This window comes from Athene noctua, chromosome 4, assembly GCF_965140245.1.
Source record: "Athene noctua chromosome 4, bAthNoc1.hap1.1, whole genome shotgun sequence".
Lineage (NCBI taxonomy): Eukaryota > Metazoa > Chordata > Aves > Strigiformes > Strigidae > Athene > Athene noctua.
In genome coordinates this window covers 55769331-55796976 of record NC_134040.1, presented here as the reverse complement: position 1 = coordinate 55796976, position 27646 = coordinate 55769331, and the positions used below count along the sequence as shown (strand labels likewise).

The following is a 27646-nucleotide window of genomic DNA, read 5'->3' as shown; positions in this document are numbered from 1 at the left end:
TTTGCTGTAGCCTCAAATTTTCCTGACTTTTTTCTGGAGACTAAACTGGGAATAAGAATGACACAAATTTTTTAAGGGTGTTTTTTTTTTTCCTCTCTACTTAGCTGAGTTTAGATCCTTGTCATTAATGGCAGCCTCAGCCTTCATGGGCAAATGCTCCAAAGTCTTAATTTGCAATGGTTTTGATTCTCATCTTACTGTTCCTCACCGCCACCTTCCCTTTAGAAACCAGAGCTGTGCTCGAGATCATGTCCACTTCCATTTCCTCGAGTCTCCTTCTTCATAGAGACTAATGATAATCTGGGAATATTTTCTCCTGACATGGACATGTTGTTAATTTCATTCTTCCCAACAGGAATAAGGTAATTAAGTTTCTCTTCATCTTAATGCTAGCTCTGTAGAACAATTGTATTAGACAGAAAACACAAATATAAAATTGCTTTACTCTTTGGAGTTGTTGTTCATCCCCTACAGATGAACGTAAATCCAAAAACCAATTCTAAGAGATATTTTTTCTTAGTATCTCTGTTCTTTCTCCTTTTTTTTTACTTTACCTTTAACAAGACTTGTAGGTTAGTCTCTAAGCACATGCATCACTGCCTGTACCTGAATAGCCATCTCTGAAGTAAAGGAAAGAAATCTTCAGCTAGTGAGTATTATTAGCACAGCTGAGTATTGGGTAACCAGTGAAGAGGATTTGAGTCAACTGTAGAACTGTGCCTGCATATCAGTTTCTATTTTTGCACTAACTTCTACATGGGCAGTTCATTCCAACAGTAGATGATTGGTCTTGCTTTTCTGTGTTTCAGGAGCTACCCATGGAAAGCATGGGATATGGGATAGCATGTACTGTAGGCATATATATGTCTCAGTATCATTTAAGGAAGAAAACAAGAGCTGTCATGGCAAACATGATGGGGAGGAGTCACAAGGGTTGTTGAAGCAATTCCGATGACACATTAGTAAAGCAAGATCTTGTTAATGGCTTAGTGTTTAAGACAATTCTTCAGCATTCTGCAAGTCAGGGCAGTTCTGGATAATGTATGTTTCTCAATTAGGAAAGAGATTGACAAGGCAGCAGGAGGCTTTGACCAGAAAATTACTTCACAGTAGTTTAATAAGGAGGAGTTTTTTTAGGATTATCCTAAGTGAGAGACTGAATAAATGCTGCTTGACTCAGAGCCCTAGGTGAAACAATACAGGTTGCTCTTAAGGGCACAGGAAGCAAAGCAAGATGAAAAAAAAATGTGATGGGTCACAGTCATTAAAAAATTACTTCTGTATCTATTGGCTTTGGATTTCTTCCCTATCTGCTTGCAATATGCATGAGTTCAATTAAGTTGGTAGTACAGCAATAAAAAAGGACAGCTGAAGACTTAAATTTGCTTGTGCAGTAAGCTCTTAGTAATTTCCAGCGTGTACACAAGCTATTTAGACTTGTTGCTGAGCAGAATCCTGAATATTCTGTAACTTGTGTTGGTACAGCTCTAGCAGAGCAACCTAATCCTATTAGAGTTTTGTTAGTGACAAATCAAAGCAGTGTGCTAAAAGGACAGTTAGCAAATGCCTTTCTAAAGGCTGAAATAGCACTTAACCTTTGTTTGCTTATGGCTTTCTTACTGTATCTTTTATGTAAGGAATGAGACCGAAATCACAGGATGTTGGGATTATTTGAGTGACACTAAAGATTCACGAGCAGTTATGAACCAGATGGAATGGTGAGCTCTTTGTGGGGAAACTCCACTCTGTGCACGCCGTGTAGGAAATGTTGGTGCTTAATATGAAGCTGTGAACCTACTCTGTGAGCCAACTACATGCCTACCCCTTCATGGATTTTTTTCTTTGTCTTTAATAACAGAACCAGGGTTAATTAAATGACATAACATGACTTGCTGCCATAGGGTGTCTCTGTTCAGACACCATAAGTAAAAAGTAGTCTAGCTTTGTGTCGGGTTTCTTCTAGCTTCAGTTCCTGCAGTTATTCTGCCTGAGTATTACTTTCATTCTCATGTTCAGGAGGACCTGGCATCAGCAAGATGATCCAGTTTGAACATACTAGGTAGATCAAGTGTCAGACCAAAGCAGGCTCCAAAGTTGGACTGAAGGCTTCAAGTTCCAAGCATATTTTGACTTGAAATAAACAGACTATTAATAAAATAAACTTGGCAAGCAAATCCTCTGGCATCTGTAATCGAACACAGCCTTGTGACACTCAGCTACAGCAGTGCTACCAAGAATAAAAAGTGGATGAAGGTCCTTGTGTATTGAAAGCTCATTTCCTGGAGTTTCATAATGAAAGATACTCCCTCGATAAAATCAGAAAGGAAATCAGAGGTTTAGTAGCTATTGTTTGTGTGGGCCTGATAAAGGATGTTGATGGCTTCCAGAAAAGTGACTTGATTTTGTTTTTTGGGAGCTTTATTTTAACTACTAGATGAGGATTTGGAGCTAGGTCTTCAGAGAAGCACAGGCAGGTCTGTACCGGGAGGGTTCGCTCCCATGGCTGAACGGCTAGCCTGGGCACGGAACCTGGGGGCTAGGCAGTGTGCAAGGCTGTGGGCACACTGTGTCCTTGGCTGCCATTCTGTGCTCAGTGGTTTGTCTAACTGGAGTTTTGCCTGCAAAATTCCACATCTTCACAAGTTTCCTGCTCCTAAATATCTGTTTTAAAGAATCATGGTTTGGAACTCTGGTTTTGAGTCCTTTGTTAGGAAATTTTGGGTTTATTTGAATATGCGGATTTTTCTTTTTGGAAACCCACTTGTACAGAGATAAGCCAAGATAAGCTTTGTGTCCTGGTTTATGAAGTCTAATAGTTGGTGTTTGTAAAGGCAAATGAATATGATTGAAATCCAGTGGCAGATACAGTTGAGCCACATGCATCTTGTGGGAAAGGACACTCAAACTTAGGGACAAGCTAAGTTGTCAGGTGTGTTGGGTGTATACTGTGCTTTTTCCTCATATGGAAGTTTGAGTATGCCTCTCCCAAATAGTTTGAAAGAACTATTTTAAAATACATTTGTGCTGAATATTTAAAATACTGCTAATATATTTGAAGACACTTGTGTGTAACCATGAGGAAAAGCATAAGCTATGAAATTTAGACTTGCATTTGTAATGGGTAACAACAGAGCTGTGTTGCAAATTTCTTTGTAACTATACAAGCCTAGGCTTTTCCATTCCAACTTAAACAGACCACAGGTGTCCTACACTGGGGACTGGACTCTCTTACACTTGTGGCTATGATGATGTGGCCTGAGTTTCCTTTAGTGTTTCTATGGAGAAAGGCTGCCTGGTAGCTGCCTGCCTCAAGAGCTGTATTGGGGGTGACAGCACCAGATCAGTGTTGACTTTTTCTTGAAGGAAGAGTTATTGTCCCAACAAAAGAGCTAAGCAATTTGTCTGCCAAGAACCTTTGTGAATGCAAATATCCTCTCAGGAGTTTTCTATCCTAATAAAATAAAGTGGTTTTTGTTTCCTTGGCAGGTGCCTTGGTAACTGGACACCTTTGGAGGAGAAGAGATGAAGAACATGCTTGGTTCATCAATCACTGATGAACTGATGCCATCCCAGTGTCCACATGTGAAAGAAAAAGTTATTTTCTGCCTTGACTTCAGGTGAGTGCCTGTTGTATACCATACCTCACTTGCCAAGCTTGGGGAATCTAGGAAAATGACAGTGCATGTCTGAAATTAATTCCAAAAAGACAGTGGCAAATTTTGGTCATGTGCAAGACATGAGGTGCTGTTGCTTTTATGACACTTCTTTAGGCTCTCAGATCACAGGAACACCATTCAGCTTACCCGGGGGGGGGCACAGGTCCTTTCTGGAGTCTGATGTGTCATCAGATACAGATACCATATAGACAGGGTGATCTGTAGCCAGGTATGCATGCTGCTGCAAAGCACAAGCTTCCTTTGTAACCTGAGCTGAATGCACTGTTGAGTTCTGAGAAACATGGTGTCTAGAGTTTCTTGGCAGTTGGACTTAGATGATCATTGTAGGACCCTTCCAACTGAACTATTCTGACGAGAGGGCTGCCATGGTTCCTTAACTATCTTAAGAGCAAAGACACCAATACATCCTTCCTGTGGCTACTGATCTAGCCAGGCACGTCAGACCGCATTTTGCTCAAGAGACAGATGGGGAAAACGTTGGTCCCAAGCTGGCAGTTCTATCACAGGTTTAATAATACTTCATTATTACTATAAAGGAATGTCTGGCAGCAAAATGAACTAGAGTCTTGTGGTCAACGCCGTACACCTAGGGAAGATAAGAACACAGCAGTCAGATTATGGTGCTTCCTGAGAGTGTTTTTTAAACTTCCAGTGATTTGAGTCAGGAAATTCTTGGATCACAAAGGTGAAATCATCATATTTAAGAGCTCTATGTGGAATTTTCTTCCAGAAAAGTGATTATTTCCTTTAAATGTGCAAAATAGTTGACATTTTACATACCTCGCAGCAAACACTCCCATAACTTACCTGTATATTATAGGACAGTATCTTCCCATGCTTGTTTTAAACCCACTGCTCTTGTCTGAAGTCCCCTAGTCATTGTATGAAAAGAAACAGTGGACAGTGTTTTCCTGTTCACTTTCACTACTCCACACATTACTTTAGACCCCTATCCCTTCCTCCATACCTTTTTCAGGTTGCAGAATCCTGGTCTGTTCAGGCATCCCGTGCATAGAAGCTGCTCTGTTTCCTTGATCAGCTGTGCTACTTCTTTTGGGACCTTTCATGGTTCCTCTGTATCAGCTTTGAGATGGGCAAATGGACCAGAATTTAACACAGTATTCAGAATACAGGTATAATGTGGATTAATGTTGTGATATAAGGTTGTTCCCTTTTTGCTTTTCTGTTCTTTTTACATGTAGTTTCTAGCATTCCTCTTTTTTTTGACTGCTCCTGAGTTGATATTCTTATAGGAGACTCTGCCTTAATCTTATTCCTGAAAAGAATAACCAGCTGAACACCTGACAGTAGGTAAAGTTAGTGCTGTTTTTTCTGTGTGTGTTACCTATACTTTTTCATTCTGAAGTTCATCTGTTGTTTTATTACAGAGAATCTCGATATTATGAGATGTTTCTGCAGCATGTTGTAGTTTTTCTTTCTACTGTCATGAGTAGAGAGTTATCATTGGATGATTATAATCTCAGTATTCTTTTTTCCAGATCATTTAGGAATATAGAAGAGATTCCTGTGCGAGTGACCTGGCTTCACAAAAAGCATTATCATTTATTTCCTGTGTTTCCTCTCTCAAGTGGTTTTCCATCTCAAGCCTTCATATCCCACTGCAGCTCAGATATTTTAAGAGGCTTTTGTGAGAGATATTATTTCTTTTGGAAATCCAAGCAGACATTATCAATCAGCTGCTTCATGCACCAGCTGTTGACCTGCTCAAGAACTGAGGTAGGTTTGCAAGGCAGCACTTTGCTTTACAAAAGCTGTGATGATTCTACCCCCCCATACAGCATATTTATAGAAATATCTGCTACTTTTATTACTTAGTTGCTTGTGCTAATGTGGCCATTTTGTATATAATACTACACTGTCAAAGGTTCCCCATGCTTGCTTTAGAATACTTTTTTTTTGAAAGATTTCCCTCAGTGTTCTGCCAACAAAGTAGTGTTGAGTGAGAGGCTGCATACCATCATTGATAATGCAGTTTTTTCATCCTTTATCCTGGTTTAGTTCTACCTGATCTTGGTCACTTTGTTGTTGGCTTTTCTCCCAGTTTCTTATACTGATATTTTGCTCCTGAGAAGTATCATCTAGGTGGTTCTGGTATGCTTGTGCCTAACTTTTGTTTTTTTGGTTTGGTTGTTGTTTTTTTTTTTCCAGTTTGTGCGTGCCTGAGTTTATAACCCTTTCACTTTTTCAGCTTTACTGAAGTATGCTTTCTTGCTCCCAATGGTCTTGTTTTGTGGTTTGTTTAGTACCATTATGTTTAGTTTTAGGCTTCCTCAAGGCTTTTTTTTTTTTTTTTTCTTTGATAGGCAGGATGCATACGTTATGAGAGTAACATGATGTCTTGAAATAGTCTGTCTCAGGAAAACGTGCAGTTCCTTCAGGTTCCCCTTTTAGGTTCATTGATTTTTCTACTTTTGTGTGGTTCCTGTCATTGAAATTGAGTGGGGCAGTAGTTGATCATCTGGCTTTGGGGGGTCTGTAGAAATGCTGAGTCTGATACTGGTATAGTTCAGGTATATGGCAGAAATATGACAAACCAATTGTGTGTACTGGTCAGGACTGAATTAAGAGTTGCTTCCCATTTGTGGGTTTCCCAGCTGCCTGTTCCTGAAACAGTTATTCAGAGCATCTAGAAATCTAGTATTATCTGAGTAGTCAATGTAAAGATTTCATGTTTTACTTCAGAGTAATTAAAATAATTGGAAATAATAGTTCCCTGGAATTTCCACATTCCGTTGCCTTCCAGCCGCCATGTTTCCTTTATTCCTGCTGTGTCCATGTTCTTGTTTAAGGTAGGCATTCTGAGTCTGTGCCATCGTTATCTTAGAGAATTCTGTGAAACATGGAAATCATTGTTTTGATTTTCTGTTGCTGTATCCTGTTCATATGAGACATTTTTTTTCTACTTTTCTTTACTATTTGACTTATGTCAACTTCTATCCTATGGTTTACTTGAGGTTGCAATGTCTAGTGTAGTATTTGGAACAGTGCATCCTGTGTGCACCAGCCTGCTTTCTCCTACTTGTTAGCTTGAAATGTCTGTATGATCTTCCTGATGTGAAGTGCAGATCCCATTTCCTTCTCAGTTCAGGTGGAAATCTGGTCATCCTTTACTAGGCTTAATCTGCTCTAGAAGGTTCCCCAGTCCCTGATGAACCTGAGCCTCTCTTCCTTACTCCATTGCTTTAGTTGTGCATTGAGACTTTGCCTCCTCACCAGCTGTGTTATGATGGGGGTCCTGGTCTTCGGCATCCTACATTCTGGCTCCAGAATCTCTCTTCTTTCTTTTACGTGGTACGCAGGTGAACCAGAGCCCCTGACTCCTTCCCAGCATTTCCCAACTTGACCAGGCTTATTTTAAAGTTTGTCAGTGTAGCACCAGCTGGCACATGAGCATGCTGTCTCTGGAATCAGGAGGCATATCTGTTAGGTACCTGGCAACTGAACCACTGATGGCTATTGCCTGTCTCTTTTTCTCAGCTGGGGTTTTTGTCCCAGGGAAGTATTGTCAGTACAAGAAGATACACAGACACTTTTTGCAGAGAGGGGACCACTGACCAGGATTATTATATACTTAAACAGTTTGGTACCTTCCTGCCATGAAACTAGGACTGGAAGAGCTTTTCAGTGTCCTGAAAAGCTGCCTCATTTTAACCTGTTTCTCTAAACAGCAATAGGTTTTTTGCCTGCACATGAGACTGTTCAGAGATTGCCATGAAGTCTCAGTGTTGTGCATTCTTCCACCTATACCACGATCAAGTCACAAGAATCTCTATCTCTGAGGATCACAGACTGCCTGGGATGAATACATCTTCACACCACCTACACACGGGTCAGGTAATCATATGACACTTGATACTTTACCCATGGAAATTGTCACCCTCTAGCTAGGCTTCTGACTGCATTTCTCTTGCACATCTGGACTGACTCAGTAAAAGTGTTCCTATATGGGATGGCAATGCAGCTTCCAGTTAAAGTATCGAGAAGCAATTACGTTATGTGCATCATTAGCAAGTGTATTCATTGTGTTTCATAACAAATTACTCTGAGACATTGACTGAACCCAAGTTATGAGAAGCTGAGCCTTATCTTTAGCCTATGTTTCATTCTAAAGAAGCTGGCCTTCCCAGAAAGGCAGTCTTCCTGTTACTTGGCTGTAGACTTGATACATGACTGCAGCTCTTTCTTCCATCTTAGAAGATGCATTTGCATCACTGTGTTACTAAGCTGGTGATCCTGAGCTGTAGAGTGGTCACATGAAGGTCTTTAAGGTGGAGGAAAAGAGTCCCTAAAGGTTAGAAACTTTATTGCAGCAAAGCAAAGAAAATGTGTCACACACACCTTGCTGTGATGTTCTGTCTTCTTTCTTTGCTTTCCAAAACAAATCTGTGTGTAAGGCTATATGGGCTCTAGTAAGTTTGGTGGAACTGAGAAAACTTAAAAATGTAAAAAGTGTTCCCAACAAAACCTTGAGAAATGCTACTTTAGGTTAGAGTTTGTGCTTGTGTTAATTGACTTGCCAGTTAACTTGCTGTAACTAGCACAAGTAGAAATGCTTATCTAGACAACCTGCAAATATTTGTATCACAAATGTTTATGACCTAGAAGAAATTTTCCAGGAAGAAAAGAGTGTGTGGCTAGATGGCCACAATTAAAATTAATGCCTAAGGAGTTAAAGAAGATTAACTAACTTGAATGTAGCTGCTGTTATGGGGGCAAGTTCTTGTCTGGCCAAATGACCAATTTCAAGGAAGTTCAAGGGAGTTAAGAGTCACTTGCCCCTGAATCTACATCAGTTTATGTCAGCTCCATATCTGGCCTAGGACTGAACATTGTTGCTTTAGATCATGCAAATTTGCTGCGTTGGTCCTGCCCATAGTTCCTGATTTGTTTTTAATTATACCAAAGAAGGAAATAAACTGCGTCCTTGCAAAATTTTCAGGACTCTTCTGATTTGGGGTGTTGCAGGGTGTAGTTAATACTCTGAAAAGGCTTCGGGATTCCTGGATGAAAGGTGTGATGAAAGAAGTGTATTGTTATTGTTTTAGGGGAGGAATCATGCTACTGGGTAAGCCTCTGTCACTGAGACTTGCTGGACTTGTTCTGACTTGCCTATGACTCCTTTCTTTCCTAATTCGGGAGATAAAGCCTCAAGTCTATGCTGAGATGCTGCACAGTGTGTCGTGAGCATTTGGGACACTGCATCTCCCAGACAGAAGAGCTTCTTGCTGATCTCTCAGTGGTACCCAGAGGTGAGTGCCGTAGCCTTCTGACTTGTTCCTTGGTAGTCTGGGCAGCATGGCTATATCATGTGTAGATTTGTAGGGCAGCTTGAGCTTTGACCAAGGGTGTAGGGGAGAATGGCAGTAGCTCTGAGCTTGCTTCTGATTTGAGCTGCCTTCCATACATCAGTAATCCTTCTGATATTTCACCTTTCTCCTCACCCAAAATGTATTTGTTTTCCAAGATTTCCCCAGCTCCTACAGCATGGTGACAAATCAAGGTGGTCCCCAAAGCTTGCGGTGTGGGAGCAGGTGAGAGCCACCTCATTACGCCCCAATTCGGATCTGCTGTTTGTGCTAGTGCGGTTAGAACATGTTGCAGTCACTACCGCTGAGCTAACAGCGTGATACAAGAGGGTGAGCAGAGTAAAGTAGGTTAAAGTAGCTTCTTGTGCTCTTGTTTATTTTCATGGGCTTTGTATGCAGCCAGTGAAGTGTTAATCTGTGCAGAATCAACTTGGAAACGCACCAAATCTGGCACCAGACCATTTCACCCACCCTGCGTTGGAATGAAAATCAAACTGAAAACCTACAAAGACTATAACTGCTTGTTTGGTGTCTCACTTCTGAACTAGATTTCAACCAGTCAAAGTGAGGCAGAATGAGCTATTTTCAAAGGCTGAAAAGCAGAGATTTACTGCTATATTCTGGGACTGCCGAACCAACAGAATAAGATACTTGTCTACAATCAACGCAGCTGGAAGTGGAAATCTGAGAGGTAGAGATGATGTAGAAGTTGCAGAACCTTATCCTAAACTGATTGCAATCAGTGGCCATGTACCTAGTATTTCCTTTACGCTGAGATGGCTTCTCACATGTTCATGTGGACTGTAAAGTCCTTATGTAGTGAGGAGCCCTCCCAGTTCTACTAAAGCTTATTTCAGAACATGGGAGTCTTTGTCAAGATGTTGGCTGTGGCAGTCAACTGTAGAAAGATGTGCTATTGATCAAGGATATTTCAGTTGCTGTTATTACATTATGTCCCACAGACTGTTGTACAGGAGGTTAGTGCTATCCCAACAATTAAAGGGCTCATAGCCTCCAAAAAGATGCATGCAAAATGGATGAGAGAGTAACAAACCTTTTGTGCTGATTGCAAAGGTGATCAAATAATCGGGGACGTCTCTATAAGCAACATTTTGGCATCATGAATATAGTTACTGGTAAGCTCTGAGTTAACATATCCTAAGGACAGAATGCTGCCCTTCAAACTTGATGCAAATGACAAGAAGGGTATTTGGAGCTGTTGTTTTTGCCCAGCTGAAGTGTGCTCCTGGGAAGCAGCAAGACCTTGGTAGAATTGGATGGTTAAGGGGAGGAGCTCAATTAGTAAGTGGCAAATACATTAGTGATGCTTTATCTGACTGCAGAGGGGTGGCATGCAGCACCTACTGTTTTTGTGGGATGTTTGAGGGTGTGGGGAGATCAAGCTGATTCAGCGTGACGCATAGAAGAACACGCACGTTTTGTTTCCCTCAGCAGATCCCTTCAACGTTTGGAAGTCTTCCATTGTATCAGAATCGCTTTGGGACATATCAAACATTGAGTGATTGAAGCTGGTAGGTAACTGACCTCATCCAAACAAGGGTCTTGCAGTACTTAGGCAGGCAATAGCTGTTTGTTTCAACACCCAAAATGGTAGAAGTTGTTGTCCCATTCTCTTAGAAGTGTGTGTCCTGAGTGAGCCGCAAGAGTGGAGGAGAAGCATTAGGTTGGTGTGATTGCTTGTGGCAAAGGTGGGAGCGGAATTAGTCTTGCTTTGTGGCCCTGTGCTTTTGCTACAGGACTCCTGGACTAAGCCAGTTGCTGCCATTCCCAACCACCCTGCCAAGGTAGATAGCTTCAGGGACCTAGTCTGGATTTTCAAATTGCATTTACCAGCCTAGCAGATTAGTCGATTCAGTTGTCTTGTGAAAGGTCCCATTTCTAGGAAGAGTGATTGTAGGGATGTGGCTGAATCTATCTTCAGATGGAAAAACTGGTCATGACTATATAGAGAGACCCTCCTCAGCTAATGTGCCACCCAAGCTCTGCCACTGGATCTTCTGGGAGTATTGGAATATTAGTGAGCAGAGGAATAATAATAAAAAATATAATAATAAATTTATTATAGGAAGACAGCAGCAGATCAGATAGAAGAGGTTGCATGTTTTCTTCTATGCAGAGTGTAGCCAAACACCTTCAGTTAACAGCTGGTGCCAGAAAACATGGTTTAGATACATATAAAGGCAAATCTAGGTCGAGGTGCTCTGAGGGCTTAGTTTAAGAAATCACAAAATGTCAATGACAGATCTATAAAACAGAACAAGGTAGCTGTTCCCTGCTTATCTAGCAGGATAAGGGCCTTTTTTTAGGACACAGATGATTAAGTTACGGTTCCTTTTCCTGTCTTGAACAGACATTTTCTGATCAGTTTTCTAGTGCACAGTAGCTCAACCGGAGCAATGGGTAAGCTCAGTATAGCAAATCGAATACTATCGGGCAGAGGTGGAAGCTGAACTTCCATTGTGAATGAGCATAAGTAATCTTTTAGGGAGTTTGGTACAAGATGAGAGAGGGAAAGCAGATTGTCACCTGTGTATTGTGCTTGTCTTTGGCTTTTGGGTAAATGTTCCAAATTGGAAGGTAAAGAATTAATCTGGGGTTGACCAGAAATCCAACCTGAAATCCTATCTACTTTTTCCGTGGTTTCACAAAGAAGACCGGACAATTCAGCTCCATAAAATTTCAGTACAACTCTTCTTCTTAATGTCCCAAAACTTTTAACGTAGCTTTATTTCTTGCTGTATTTTACTTTTTAAAATATCCTTTATCAAGGCTTGATTTAATATTCCTCTCTTTACTGTGTTTAAAATAGCTTAATTCTATACAAACATAGCTATTTTCAAAATAGTTCATTCAGATGGATTTTTTTTCACTGATCAGAACACATTCTTTGGCTGAGAGCCAAGGTGTGTAAACTAGGAGACTTAACAGTTTGCATTTCAAGACTCAAATGAACTGTGATATGAAATTGCCAGATGCTGGTCTCTCCATGGATTGTCTTGGGCTCCTTGGGAATGAAGTGTGTTTTAACTGAGAACAGGGATTGCTGGAGGAGGTCTAATGTTCATCCATAGTATTGCCAAGATAAGTTTTGTACTGAAATGAAAGATCTGGGGTTTGAAACTTCTTGCTAATTCACTGCAGACTGAAAGCTGCCGGACATAAGGCGTGAGGAGGTGGTTTGCAGAGCAGAGAGGACTGAGCCTTCAAGGTCCCCTGGTGGAGTCTTGCTTCTGATCTCGTTAAGGTTTGCTCTGAGGAATGAAAGTTATCCTCATCCATGCTGGATGGTGAATGCATTGGTGTTACCTGAATTCCCCTGTCTGCCACCCTGAGCGTTAATTTGCAGTTTACTGGACTTTGGACAGCGAGAAATGAAAAGCTGTACAAAACACCCAACTCTGGAAGGCATCAACTCAGACAGCTGTGTTATTGGGGGTCTTCTGAGGAGAATACTGATCTATATAAGCAGTGCCTCTGCCACAAGAAGAAAGAAAGGATGCATCTATGGTTGAAGGCAATATCATCTCTGCCTCTGCATTCCTCAGCACTGCAGAGGATCAGTGTTTCTCTGGCCAGTGCGTGTTGCTTTAGGGAACAGAATTTTCTTGGTTACTGGAGTGCAGAGAAGACTGTACAGAAGTCTGATTCCTAAACTGGGGGATCCACCTGCACTGAACTAGTTAACTACAGAGATGTATGGCACAGGAGTCCCTGTCAGGTGGTTGTTCTGGTAGAGCATGACAATCCTGTTATCTGTATCATAATAGCAAAAAGGCTGGGGGGACAAAGGCGCTAGTCGGAGATGTAATGTGTGTGATTAATGACTGAATGCATTCAGTGGACATAACCCGAACAGTAACTTTCACTGAACGTAGTAGGTCTCAGCAGAGGCAGGCTCAAAACCAGACTTAGCTGTGAGTATGTTTTGTTTTGTGAATACAGACCCCAGCATGACAGTGTCAAAGGCTAGAACTCCTGGGAACTATCAGAAATACATGCTGCCTTAATACAAGCAATACACATTTGGTCTTGCCTGCACTCGAGCTGTTCTTCAGAGAGTAAAGGATAACTCATTTTGGACCAAACAAGACGACCTGCTCCCTGCATTCATGCTGATTCCTGAAACGGGTGGCAAAAGATTAGGTATTTCCTAAAAAGCTAAAAATAGGAGAGGTTTTCTTTCCGAAGCCTTCTGCATAACTAGCAACCAGCATGTCTGCTGATAAAATAGACAAAAACAACCATAAAAAGAGGGGCTGCTGAGCTGGGTCCTTCACTCAGGCATTGTAGTTGAAGGACACATACTGGCAGTTGTGCACTGCAGCAGGTGATGAGACCTAGTGCTTTCACTGCACAAGAGAATTTTCCTGTTCTGGTACTTAGCAGGATGGAAGTCAAGCGTATCTTGTTAATGGAGGAAACCGGTTTGGGTTTGAAGAAGTATTTCCACTATAATTTGTATATCTTATGCACAAATTAATTACCTATATGAATGTAGAAATATATGGAAGTGCTTCCTTTAAACTGTTTTCTTAAGAAAATTTAAAGTGAAATCAGTATCAGAAGTGGAGGAGGTTTTTATTCCTCATCTCCCATGTTTCCATTGCTCCCACCATTGCAGCAGTTCCTAAGGTATCTGTTTCCCCTTCCACATCTGCGTGACCTGTGGAGAACAAGCAGCTCTGAAACGTTGGAGGAGGAGGGAGTCTGTGCTGCCAGTGTTTGTCGATGTAGCTGGTATTTGCACAAAAAGGAAACAAAGGAGACAGCTTTAAATGGAGGACAGTGCTTGTTTTTGCAATTTGGTTCTGCAAAAAGGAAGGTGCTTTTTTCTCAAGTGTGAGCCTTAAGCTTTTGTAGCTTAAGCATAAGGCCATGTCTTGAGGAAATCTGTCTGTATACAGCAGTTATGAAACAAGTACTGTTGCCTTAATATCTGCTGAGTAAGCCATATGCCATCAGGGCTTTGCTGCATGTTCTCTGTGTCAAGAGCAAGGCAGGGATGTTGCTGTGATTGCTGTTGAGGTGGAAGCCCACTGGGGTGGCGACACCTGAAGCACAGGGAACCAGTCTGATCAAGACTACTGGCAGGGGCCCAGGCTGGAGAGCAAAGACATGCTAAAGCAGAATCTTTAAAACATGAGAGGTGGCTAGCTAAGGAGGGGCAGAGGCAAGCTGCAGTAATGGGCTGTTCAGGTTAGCCAAGGGGCTTGGCCTCAAGGGCAGCAATTGGCTGCCCACGAGGCATGTGGCGATTCTCAGAGCTGGGACTGTGAAAGACTGAGCTGTGAGATGAGGATGGTGGTGCTCCTTGAGAGGTTGCAGCTTGTTAAAGAAATGGAGGTAGGACAGTCCCACTGGTCTTAGGTTATCCGAATCTCTCCATCTGTTAAACCTTCAGGAGTAATGGATAGTGTATACAGTGAAGGTCTAGATGGTAAGAAGTCAAGGCCTCTGTGGAACTGCTTGAGCTCTAGTGTGTGTATATTATGTGTTTACTTTGGAAACTGCAAATTACAGTAAGTAATCTTGGCCAGCCTGGACTTTCAGACTTCTATCGACTGCCTTGCAGTCTGTTTTGTAGAGCCTTGCCATCGGGGAACTGAGCCAGTCTAGTGGAGAGACAGCTAGATTTGAGGAGAACTTGTGCTCTGCATTGCCAGAACATAGCTTTGCTCCACTAAAGCAGGCACAACAGAAGGAGAGGTACTAGGCTTCACCGGGAGCAGTGACTCTGAAGCAGAGGCTTGATTCTGGTGACCTGTCCTGTGTATTTTGGTAACACTGAGCTGCTGCTTGTGACCACCTGCTGTTGTGGTGTTGGCTGAAGCTATCCTGTTTAACTTTTTCTTTCCACAATGCCACCTTTTGAGTGGGTAAAAACTTGTCTGCTTTCCTTCTTAAGCAATGAACTGGGATACCTGCCAGCACTCTTGCTAGCGAAAATCAAACTTTTATGTGATGAGGTTAAACTGAGTTGCTTCCAACTTCCCTGTCACTTGCTGGTGCAGACCTCTTAGCTGCTTCCTCTGTGGCTCTATCCTTTTATTTTTTTTTCCCTCCCTGGTTTGCCTTGCTTACCATGTCTTGTAGCTTTGCTCAGTTTTCTTGCCCTCTGGGCAGAGTGTATAACCCCATTCTGCTCTTGCACCGCTTCACTGTCTTTTACTGTCTTGTATTTGTGCATCATACCCTCGCCTTCACTGTTCATCTGCCTCCTCAGCTCATTTCCTAAGATGGAGCCTCTGCTGGTATCCTGCTCTGCTTTCACCAATTTCTTCTTTTTCACCTTGTAGTTCCTCTTTTTCACCTTGTAGAAAACCTGAAAGGACTTGCTCTCCCTGCCTGCCGTTCTGACCCTTCCTGCCCCTATTTTCCTGGATGTTGCTCAGAAATGACTGTGCCGTAGGCCTGAAAAGGGGAAAACAGCATGTAGTATGTCTGGTCCACAGCAATACAGATGTGGATCAGTGGGTGTAAAACAGCATGGTGACTAGCCAGCTGAGTCCCTCCTCCCCAGAGCTGGCTGCTGCCATTTGTTACTCCAGGCACCTTTGAGAGATGATTCTGTCTGATTTTCTGATACCCTGTGCTAAAGCCGACCACGATGTCAAGACTCAGTGCGTGGCATGACAACAATTACTACACGGTGTGCTGTGGAATTACTGTGGATCTTAAATAATTGTCCTTCAGGCTTTGCATCATCCTACTCAAAGCAACTGAGGACATGCACAAAAATGCAGTTTTCCTAATGTTCTCTTGCTCTAATGCTGCACGGGAGGACATAAGTAGGGGAGAAAGGCTTATGTGCCTTTGTCCATATGTGAGTCAAGTTCCCAACCCTTTTACAGGTCTGCTGTTGGCTTTCAGCAGGTCACAAAGTCTGGGTCTTGTTGTTACATAACGTTTACCCACGAGTAGCTATTTCTCTTCCCTCTGACAGACTGTCTGGCATGGGACAGGATGTGGTCTCTTACAACGTGTGGTTTTGGTGCAATCAAACCCAAACCCTGTGGGGGATCAATAAATGTTACTATTCATACCGACTAAAATTAACTCAAAGCTCTGTGTTATATGGTGTCTCTGGTAGCCTAGAGTGTCCCTGTTGCAGAATTTATTTCATCAATCATGAATTATTAAATTTATGTTAAATTTAAGCCACCTGTATGTGCTTGAAATCTGTGTAATATTTCTTAATGGGAAATTGTCTCTACTAGCACAACCTGCACAACTCTAGGCTTTTCTCAGGGATGCGTGTGAGGCAACACAGGAAATTCTAACTAAAAAAAAAAAAAAAGCTTTTGCCATGAAGGTGGTTGGAGACTGGATCAGGACTCCTGAGAGTCCGGAGGAGCTCTGTCCTTGGAGGTACTAAAAAGCTGCCTAGACAAAGCCTGCAGTAACCTACTGTAGTGGGACCTGGTTTAAGCAGAAGGTCAGACCTGAGGTCCTTCCCTACCTCATTCTTTGACATTTCTTAGCTCAGCCAAGTTGTGCCAGATACGGTTTGGCTCAGGATGTGCTATTGTCTTTGTCGTAGAGTTGAGTTTCTCTATGTTGTTTTCTTCAATGCAGATAGTGATCCAGATGGACAGAGCAAGGAAGAGCACAGAGCCATGGAAGATAGCAGTCATTGTTGTGTCAGTGATAGTGGGCTTAGCCCTCATCATTGGCTTGATTACATTCTTTTTGTGCCACGGTAAGTGCGCCACTGTTTTTATTGTCACAAGCCTTCAGGAATCTGTTGTGTTTCACTTGCTACTGTGGTCTTGCCTGATGATTTAGGTATAAAATTCCCCCCAGTATAGAATCCACATGAGCTGACTGATCTGAACTGATTAGAAAACCTGCAAGAATACTTAAAATATAATTTACTTGAAGCATGGATTTAAGTTTTGTCCCTCTTTCTGTTTTTTGTCTTGCCCTGGTGTCTCCACTGGTAACTGTGGTTAACCAAAGGCTAGCAGTCTTATGTGTAAACCAGGAGTGTGTCTAGTACTCAGGCTATGAAGAGTAAGCTTGGTCTTGGACAGGCTTTTTTTGCAGAAACTGAAGCTGGCACTTCTAGATGAGGATATTCCAGAAAGAGAGACGTTTAGGCTTTTTGGGGCCAGGAGTTAGTCCTGGTTGCCAAGGGCCCGGTTTCAGTAGCAGATGAATGAAGCCAAGCCATTCCATTCCCAGTCTCTGAGATACCAGTGTGAAGGGTTTTGAAATGCCTTCCTGCTGGGATGGAACCAATTGTGTTGCTGTCTTGGCTCACTGAGAGTCAGCAAGGCCATGGCTTGAATCAGGACACTAGGCAGAGCAGTGGCAGAGCTACAGCTTAGCTTTGCTTTTTGCTAACTGCATTATGGGGCCACTCTCTGCCATACACCCAGGAGCTAGATTTTAAATTTAACCTGACTTCTTAATGGGTGCAAACAGCTCTGGGCCACCTGCCTCTTGGAGGGACAGGGACATGTCAGAGTGCAGCTAAGGAGGAGTGAGTGTGTGTACTGAGTCAGAAGGGACATATGTAGGCTGGTGTGTGTTGCTGTGCTCACCTCAGACTGATGAGAAGATGGTCCCCAGAGAAACGTTGTAGTGGGTATAATTTAGAGCTACTTGGGATAGTTCTCAAAGTAAAAAAGAGCCCCTAGGTGGTCCGTGGAGCAACAAGATGATCCAGAGCCCTCTTTACCCAAAGTGCTGATAAAGCTGTAATTTCACAGCTGATGGGGTCACAGCCAAAGCCTGGGAGCCTTATTTGTGCCACACTCTGTGAAGTGCTGTGCATGTCTGAATTGTACTGAAGGAAGTCAACCACCTCTCCTTCTCCTCTGTAGATCAGGACCGATATTATGATGCATCTTTCCTAATCACCAATGTCGACTATGACCCTCAGTATGAAAGGCAAACCACAGAAGAGTTCAGGCACCTGAGCCAAGAGATTGAAACCATGGTAAGCTAAGATATTTCACTCTTTCTGCCTGACCTATGGTGAAGAGTCCTGCGACTGTGTGACAGAAAATAAAGAGTCAGAGGTGATTGTGCCTCATCCTTATGTGGCTGGCCTTACCTTTCAAACCTTGATGTAGTGGGTTAAAGATGTATCACTGACTGTGAGCAAACAGATGATAGGCACAAGTGCTGTCTGTTCCAGCAGCCCTGTGGTGAAACGGGCATCCACTGAGCAGAAGGGACAGCAAAACTGGCCACTTAGCTGTTTATTTTGGTTCTGCATCCTCTGACAGGAATTTAGCAGTAGCTTTGTTGTAGAGGTGGAGATCTGAAGGCCTTTTCTTGTGTTTTGGAGGCTCATGAGAGTGTTATATCTTGAGAGCATGCACATATTACATGTGTATTTCAATATACTATCTTCCTTTAACAGATATCTGAAGTATTCAAGGGATCCTTTCTAAGTAAAAGGTACATCAGATCCCATGTTGTCAGTCTAAGGTAAGTAATGTGAAGGTCGGAAATAAGCAGGGTTGTGATAAATAACCTTTCTTTCTACCTCTTGACGATACGGAGTGGCCTGGTTGTTTATGCTTGGATTACACCAACAGGATGACTAAATCTAGGCTAGTTGTCACTCTCCTTTGATGCTCACAACACTGAGGACTCAGTTACCTTCAGAGGTCAGCAAGGAAGAGAAATTTGGCCTTCTGCAGACTGATTGCCTGAATACCAGTTGTTTGTGGCTTTGATGCAGTAAATGAATTACTAGGTGATCCCAGTCTTCACTACTAGTTAAGGGCTTGAGAGATGCAGAGTCAGCTCATTATTCCACTTAATGCTTCCTGTGAAAGCTCAAACTGGTGTTTGCCCCTCTGCATGGTGTACAGCAGGATGTGACTATTCTCTTCCCTCTCTGAAAAGGTCTGAAGGAGTAAATGATTCTGCTGTGAGATACATGGATATAGAGTTGAGGGAAGGAGGCAAGTGGGAAATACAGGTGTAAAGGTCCTGTGTGAATGCTTTTAAGTCTTTCTTCTCTCGGCAGTAATTATGTATCACTCAGTGATAAGAGCCATCACTTCCTTCTCCTTCACATGATTTTGGTTTGAAGTTGTATTTCTATAAGGCTCAATTCTGCTGGAGAATATTTTTCCCTACACAACAAAGAATGCTAGACTTCTCACAAATGTCCTTCTCCACAGCACTTCTGGCTTTCTTGCCTTTACCTGTCTCTAGATGGAATTAGTAATTACCATAAACCATTGGTTCTCAACCGGGTGGGGAACGTCCATACTGGAAACATTTGGTCTGGCCTGTGGCAAGCACTGTGTCTCCTTTTCCCCCTGCCTCCTCCCCTCAATGCTCCTCTCATACTCAAGCCCCAACCCCTGCCTGCCCTGATGTGCTAGTATATTTGGTGCTAGTATGGCTGGTTGAGTCCCACCACTGTTAACTGGGCGGTTTTTCTCTTAAAGACATTTTCTTAACCCAACGGCCCTCCTTAGGGCCCCAACGGGGTTGAGGTCTATTCCTCCAAGTGGTGGCCCTGGACCCATAAACAAAAATATATGGTGACTGAACACAGACAAACAAGCAGGGAGGTGAGAAGAACTGTCAAAACTTTTCATCAAATTTTAGTGTCAAAATTGGCATCAAATTTGGAATTAGCATGTTAAAATGCCATATAATGGGCCACTTGAGCAAGAAGAGTGTTGATGCTATTATTTTAAATTCATATGGAATCATTGCAATAAAGATATTATGATAGGAGTGTGTGCATTAACAGATTAACTTATTTCCCCTTCTCTTCAAATTTGAAGACTCTTCATGAGAAAATTGAAATAAACATTTGATGCAGTCTAGTGCTTTAGATCTTGAATTAAGTCTTGGTGGTCCATGGCCACAAAAGGTATATAAACGGGGTTCGTGGTGAAGGAAATGTTGAAAACCCCTGCCTTAAACTGTTCTACATTGTTTTCTGCTGTTTGTTTCTTCCACAAGCCTCTCATACTGCATATCAACTGAAATCACAGAACTTGGGAGCTAGATTTCAAAAAATCTCTTTACACCTTTTAGGTTGACCAGTGTATCACTTCCAAGTGTGTTTTCACTACAGATACCTTCTTATGCAACTAGGCACTGGACAGCTGCATCTCTGCTCTCTTTCCCTATAGTCTTCAGTTGGTTTTCCTGTAGATTGTTAGTCTAAAGTATTGGGCCCAATATTTTATGCGACAGTAAGTGATCATGCCTTACTCTGATAACCTGACCAATATAATGAGTTTTTTGTCTCTAGATACAATGGAGCTAACTGGCCAATAAATGGAGAAGTGACTTAAATGGAAAGAAATGCCAAAAGACCTTTTTAACTTGTGCAGCTCTGAACTGGGTCTTTTCAACAGCTGTTAGGGATAGCCTATTTGGGTATCTGTTGAAGGGTTCCAACTTGCTGTATTGTTCCTATTGCCATCTGTGCCCTGCTGACCGTGAGCTGTGTGGAGGCCGAAGGGAGTGATTCCTCATCTCTTCCTCAGCTGTACCACTTATAACAGTGCCCAGAAAACTCCCTCTGATCATTGTTATAGCGAGAACCAAGCCTTTTCCTGCCTGCTTGAGATATCATCTTCCTTTACTTGCGCACAGCTACGCTATTTGTTCTGTACATCTGTGTAGACCCGACCTGTTCTCATATCAAGAAGACAGACAGGGCAAAGCAGAACAAAGAGGATTAGTGAGCAAAGAGAGAATGACACCACTTTGTTTTTGTTGGTTTGCAGCCCAGATCCTGGTGGAGTTCTTGCATCTGTTGTTCTGGTATTTAAATTTGCCACAGCTGACAGTAAGGCAGCAAGCTGGGGCCACGTCAACCGTGTATTACGCAGAAGGCTGAAAACAAGCTCCACGTTCTTGAATGTTGACCAGTCTACCCTTAGACTCACAGGCAAGTATCTGTATTGAGTATTTAGTGTTTGTGGTTTTAGCGTGGAATTTTTTCCTCATACTTTGCTGTTCTTGGTGTCATGGGTTTCACTTTAGTATGCAAATATGTGCTATTCTTGTTTTCTTCTTTTGCCTTCTCAAAATTGTGTGTTATGGCTGACAGCCTGGGAGCTTGGAAGAAGTAGCAGGCAAAGAACGAAAGCATACCGGCACTGATTTATGAGCATGAGCTCTCCTCTGTGCATCAGAGGCTCTCTCTGTGTGACTTAGCTCTGTTGAATGGGATAGTGCCCCCCCAATTCATCAAAACAAGGCCCAACTTTGTGACCATGGTTTCACAGATTACTTTAAGGGACTCTGAATCGGACAAGAACCTGTATTGCCAGGTACTGAAATGCAGAGTCCTCAAGCTATTAAAATACAAGGCTGAGATGGTTTCCTTCTTCACTCCCTGCCATTTTCTTTGCTTATTTGACAGATTGCTCTAGCAAGTGTTCATAACAAAACCCCAAGGTTCCCTGGGCAGTAATCCTCTGCTGTGAATCTGTCACTGGTTACCATCAGAATCTGGCAGTCTTTTTGTAGAAAGAAATCAGGAATGTTACAGTTTAGCTTCAGTCAATCTTGGCACTGAGGATTTGTGAACACTGTTTTGACCACTTTGCCATACTGAACTTGAACAAGTTCATGCAGGTATTTATATTGTGCACAGCCACTGGCACAGGTAGATGTTACTTGGACCTATTTGCAGTCAAATGCTGCTTTTGATAGCTTTGAGCTAAGGCAAGAAACATGTATCCTTTGGCCTTATACTTTCAGTAATGAACAGAGGCTTAATTGAACTTCCCCAAGAGAGCAAATTACTCCTTTTACCGTACTGTCGCTCCATGCAGTAATGCAAGCAATTTGTGTTCATGGGGTCAGGGAGGGAGTATGTGTTATATCACATAGCAGTAGGAGATATGCTCACTGTGATGTTTGCTTTTTATTTCAGAGTTGAATAAGGAAAAGGGAGACAACCTTTTAAACAACTGTAAGTACAAATGCTTTCTAGAAAAGATCCAGGGACATGGTGCTATAGGTTCTGCGTTTGCAAGATTCTTATGTTGTTGAGATGCAAGTTGAAAAAATAACTTGTTAAAGATACTAGCGGTGGACAGGGAAAACTTCAGCTCATTTTCTTGCAGTCAGGCTGTAGTGTTTGCAGAATCAAGCACTCTGACTTGGTGGTGCGAAGCACTTGCTTTAATGTTGGTTATGGGAAGCAGGGGCATGTAGATGAGTTGCTGTTAGTGAGCTTTGCACAAGGGCTGCAGTCGCTGTGGGCCAAGATTCTTGCTGGAATCCTTCTAAAACCATTTTTCTTCCTTCCCCCTCTCTGCAGAAAAGTTTAGCAATAAATGTCTGTCAGATTTGAGCTAAACCTTGCAATACACAGGGAAAGGCCAGAGGGAGGGAGAGGAGCTGTCTGCAGTGACAGCAAGGCAGTGGCATAGCCCTGGAGAGGGGCAGGTTCTCAGTGTTCCTGTTCTGTGCTCTCCCATGAGATCTTATAGCTCCTCTGGAAACAGAGACAGTATAAGTCCCTTCCCAGGGGACATCAGTCCCCCGTGTGGTCTCAGAGCCTGTGCACATTAGCTTTCCATCTTTAAGTGGGCTCTGAGAATTAACTGGTTTGGATCTAACTTTTTTCAGCTGAGTAATATGTGACCGTGCTGTTGGCACAGTGGCTATAAGTAAACTGTTGGAGGAAGAAGACACTTTTGTTGCTGTTGCCAAGGCTGACCTGGAGGTGACCTGACAAAATCCATTCTTTGTTTGCTTAGTTTGTGGGTGGGTTTTTTGTTTGGTTTTGTTGTTTCTTGCAAACTAGTCTTCAGCAATTTTGTGACTCTTAAAACTGTACTATGTTGGTATTGCCTTTGCTATACAGGTGGGATGTTACAAATAATGGGAAGATTGCCTCCACTAAGTTCGCAAGTGATGTATAGTGTCTCTTTCGTGTCTTTGCATCTCACTGCATATTTTGGCAGTGATGTGTGTATTAAAGTTTAGAGCTGCCCTGGTGTGGTTGCTGTTTATGTGGGGGTTCCTCAGTATTTTCATACTCTATTTTTAAGATGTCTTTTTTTAAAAATAAAACCAAACTATGGATGCTCTTTTTTTTTTTTTTTTTCCACACAGTACCAAGAGAGGTTTAGTCTTTAGATGAAACTTGCATGCCATTATTATGAAAGCTCTATGAATCTAAATGCTTAGGTTAATTATCAGCACGTCTTTGCGCCTAAAATAATCTGTATAGGTACCTGTATGCACAGATAGACTAATGACAACATATGTTACCTGTCCCTGTACAGCTCTGGTTAAGTATCAAACAAAGTAAGGTTTGTAGAGGCAGTATTTTTAAACTGGGTAAACAGTTACAACTGGGGAAAATAAACGCTGTCTCAAATATACAGCCTTCGGTTCCCATGGGAGTACATATGGGCTTGTGTGCCTGAAAACTGGCTTAATGGAAAAAGTAGTGACTCTTCTATCAAACTTGTTTATCTTACATCTATTCTTAGATACTTGTGACCACAACACTTGGTTTCCCTGCTATTGAAGGCACTGCTTTAGGTGAAGGCTGTCTCTTGACACCCCTGCCCTGTTACACCTGTGCCTGCAGCCATGAGGGCCCTCCCCAAAGAAACACCCTGATTTCCCTTGATCAGCTAAAGCAGAGCTGCCTTTTCTTTGACAGGCTGTGGAATACGAAGACAGGCGTTCTCCTTCACAGGCGTGGAGAGAATACTTGGTGGGCAGCGTGCGCAGGATGGGGAATGGCCGTGGCAGGCTAGTATTCAGCTTGATGGGACCCATCGCTGTGGTGCATCAGTGATCAGTAATACATGGCTAGTGACAGCAGCCCACTGCTTTAGAGGGTAAGTCATCAGCACCTTTCTATCTGACCTTTCTGGCCTTAGGACTCTCAGGTGCTCTGACCTTTCGTGGCCCCCTACCTTCTATATCTGCTGAAAGATAATGAAGTTTGGGTTTTCTCTGTCCCTTAGGCAAACTTGGCTGCCCTGCATTTTGATGCTTAAATGGAGAGCTAAGCTGCTTTTGGGGATCTTGTTCTATGTGGCTGTGATGTAACCTCAGGTATCTTACAGAGTAAGAGATCCTCGGAGGTGGACTGCCAGCTTTGGAATTCTGCTGAGACCTCCAAAACATAAAAAGTTTGTCCGAAGAATTATCATTCATGAAAGATACAGTGACTTCGTCCTTGATCATGAATATGATGTGGCTGTTGTGGAACTTGCCTCTCCTATTGAGTTCACGAGTGATGTGCACAGTGTCTGCCTTCCTGAAGCATCTCACATTTTCCCAGAGAATACTTCCTGTTTTGTTACAGGTTGGGGAGCTTTGGAGAATGATGGTGAGTGTCTCTTGCCTTCCTGTGCCCTGTCAAACATGTATCTGAGAAGATTGCAGTTGGATTCAACACTGAAACATGTACAAAATCCCTTTTGTCCATGACACTAAAGAGCATCTGGTGAGGATGAAAGATGGAGAAGGGTTATGTTTGGCAACAAGTGAAAAGACTTTTTGGGGGGGAAAACTTTCTTCTTCCTGAGACGTTGTCTGGGGAGCTCCCTTCATTGCCTGTAATGGCAGAAAAAACTGTAGGAAAATCTGACTACTCCTAAACCTTCAGTATTTTAGGTTGCATACCCTGTCTGCAAATGCTAATGCCACTTCTCCTTCTAGGCTATAGTGTTAATCAGCTTCGACAAGCGGAAGTGAAAATTATAAGTACTGCGACTTGCAATAGAAGACAAGTATACAGTGGGGCGATAACACCTGGAATGTTGTGTGCTGGATACTTAGAGGGGCAGGTGGATGCCTGCCAGGTAAGTCTTTTCATAGGTAATAGTAAAAAGAAAATGTTTTTTTGTGTGTTGTGTTGTTTCCTAGAAATAAAACATACTTTGGGGAATCTTGACTAAATTTATGGGGTTCATTATCCTGACAGATGTAAATTAAGATCTTCATGGCTCATGGGCTGAAGTCTGTACTTAGGTGCCTTGGGGTTTATATATAATGCACATGTGCGAGAATACAGATGTGAGGGTGTGGAATGGGAGAGACTGAATTAGACAGGCTGTCAGTCTCTGTCTTGTCACTAAACCATATGGAGGCTGAATTATAGATGTGGTCTAGAGACAAATATCTGTCAGTTGTAACAGAACAATTTGGGGCTTGCTGCATTAGTAATGTGAACACTGTTTACTTTGTTCCTGCCTGTTGACATTTTTCTCTTCAGGGTGACTCTGGTGGGCCACTGGTACATGCGAACTCCAGAGGAATCTGGTATCTTGTGGGAATAGTGAGCTGGGGAGATGACTGTGGCAAGCCAAATAAACCAGGAGTGTATACACGAGTGACTTACTATCGAAACTGGATCAACTCCAAAACTGGCATCTGAAACCTGCAGCGGGTTAAGTTTTATGGGCTGTGTACGGCTATTCCTCTGACACACTCTGCTCTGTGGTTACCCTCTAAACAGCTGCTGGCTTAGCTTGTGGTCGAGTACCAAGTGCCAGCAAGCTCGGAGTAGTCTAGGACTTGAAATTGGTTTGGTCTACAGCCAGACAGGAACAGACTTGATCCATGTGACAGCTGTTTGTTCAGGAAGTACTCTGTCAAAGGACGACTGCCTTCGTCTGTATGCAATATACTGACCCTTTTTTCTCTGTGGCCACATGGTTTGGCCCCTACTTTTATACTCAGGCAAAGCATTTGAGACCAAACAATCACTTATCAGCATCCAAGACACGTTATAACTAAAATGTGGCCTATCCATTTGCTGTGTGCTCCCAAGGCCCCATCTATCTGTAGGCAAGCTACAATCCAGCCCCTGACTGGAAGGCTGCTGCATTTTTGAATTATTGAGGTTTTTCCTGCATCGTTCCAGGGAGTGTACTCCTAATGAAGAACAGAAGATGGCTTAGAGATGTCCTGGTGCCTAATACTGTGTCAGACTGTCACTTGAGTGAATAGAAAATATTTTCTTGCTGAGTTTTCCTGAAAAAGGAATCAGTGGAAAACTCCAGCTTCTGTCCACCAGCTTTGAACAAGTCTATGTTTGCCCACTCATCGCTTCATATGAACAGCCCCTACCCCGGTGTTTGTGTGCAAGTGATTGCTGGACTTAAGACCAAAAAACCCCCACTTATATTCATACCAGTTTGTTGTCATATCAGAGCATTTGGCTGAATTAATTCCATTTTTAACTTTCCAAATTGTATTGTTCTGAGTAAGTCCTTGGCTTTTTGTGCAGGATGGAGGATTGTAACAATCTTAGTGTGACCACTGCCAAAAAAGAACCCCTCTCAATCTGCTTATTCTTGCAAATGCTGTTCTCAAGTCTTCATTATATTTTAATATGGGCATATTCAGCTGCATCCTTAAAAAAAGAAAAAAAAAACAACTTTTGTGATATGGTGGAAATATCTGTCTCCTTCCGAGCAGGGCAGAACTTCTGACTGACCCAGTAATCTTATGTAAAGGTATCTCTCTTTCTCTCTTCTGTGAGAAAGTAAGAATAGTTTGTGTCTCATTGCCAGACTGAAGCTAATTCCTCTGATCTCAGCCACACAAACTTCATGTTCTTTCTGACCTCATATTTTCAGGAGCCCAAGTTTCAGTCTGCCAGGTAGATCTCAAACACTTTCCACACTCTAGCAGCAGAACACGCCTATTCCTGGTGAGGATGCTTTCCTTGGTGTGTCCGCAAACCTTCTAACACTTTATGTGGATGCTGATCCTGACAACAGCAAGTGCTGTGGTTTTAGTTGCTAGATAATGAGCCACTCAGTTGCCCTCTTTTCCCTCTATGGTCAGAAGAGAAAGAACTCAGCAAAGGAGATACCAGCCACACTGCCAAGATTCGGAGCTGGTCCAGCATGACAAGTAAGCATCTTATGCCAGGCTAGAAAAGGCAAACAGCAGGCTTTCAGCATGCTCCTAGTTAGATTTGGAGGAAATGGGCCCTCAGTCTTAGGATCAAAGTGTTGTTCAAACTGAGTACAAGTCAGTTGATATAGTGGCAGTTCAGGGGACTCCCTCTGGACTATGCAGCTTGCTGCAAATGCTGTCAAACAGAACAGCAGTTCATTGAGTTAACACAAGTATTTTGAGTATGCATTCTGTGATCAAGCTGCTTGCCAGTACCAAGGATCATGCTTTTTTAGAAACCTCACTGGAGGTACTGGAGTATTTGGATGCCCAGAGAAGGACTGCGTGAAAGACAAGCGTCTGCAGCTGTTGTGTGTTCTATACTTGTGTGTATCAGGAAACCTGGCACTTAAAGCTTTTCTCAGGGAACTTTTCTTGTGGAATGTTGTGAGCTTCAGAAACAAAGCTTGGTGTCTTAATTTCTACATAGGGAGGAAATAGTGTCGAACTGGTTCTGTAGGTCTGAGCCTGGCAAATCTCATTTTAGTCCTGTAAGCAGAACATGGCTTTGAAGTGTATTGCTTGTGGAGGCAGCTTAAAAGTGATGTATGACAAGTATATATGATTTTTTTTCATGTTGGTAGCAACTGTCTTACCAGGACAGTGAACAAATTTTCATGAAGAAAAGCATCATTACAAGATGCCATGGATTTTCAGTTCCCAAAGCACTTTAGTCTTGAGTTTTCAAGGTGCATAATGGTTTCCCCATCATGCTGGATTTCATGGTAACTTAGA

General features: G+C 42.5%; 1 protein-coding gene across 1 annotated transcript; it reads left to right on the top strand.

Annotated features, from left to right (window-relative positions):
* Positions 1–8853: 8853 nt before the first annotated feature.
* Positions 8854–25379, top strand: LOC141959718 (transmembrane protease serine 11E-like). The gene is given in 11 exon segments (XM_074903958.1): positions 8854–8877; positions 8879–8947; positions 16601–16724; positions 17854–17969; positions 18399–18466; positions 20746–20909; positions 21903–21941; positions 23652–23832; positions 24064–24329; positions 24662–24804; positions 25218–25379. Coding segments are annotated over 11 exon segments (1356 nt in total).
* Positions 25380–27646: the final 2267 nt, after the last annotated feature.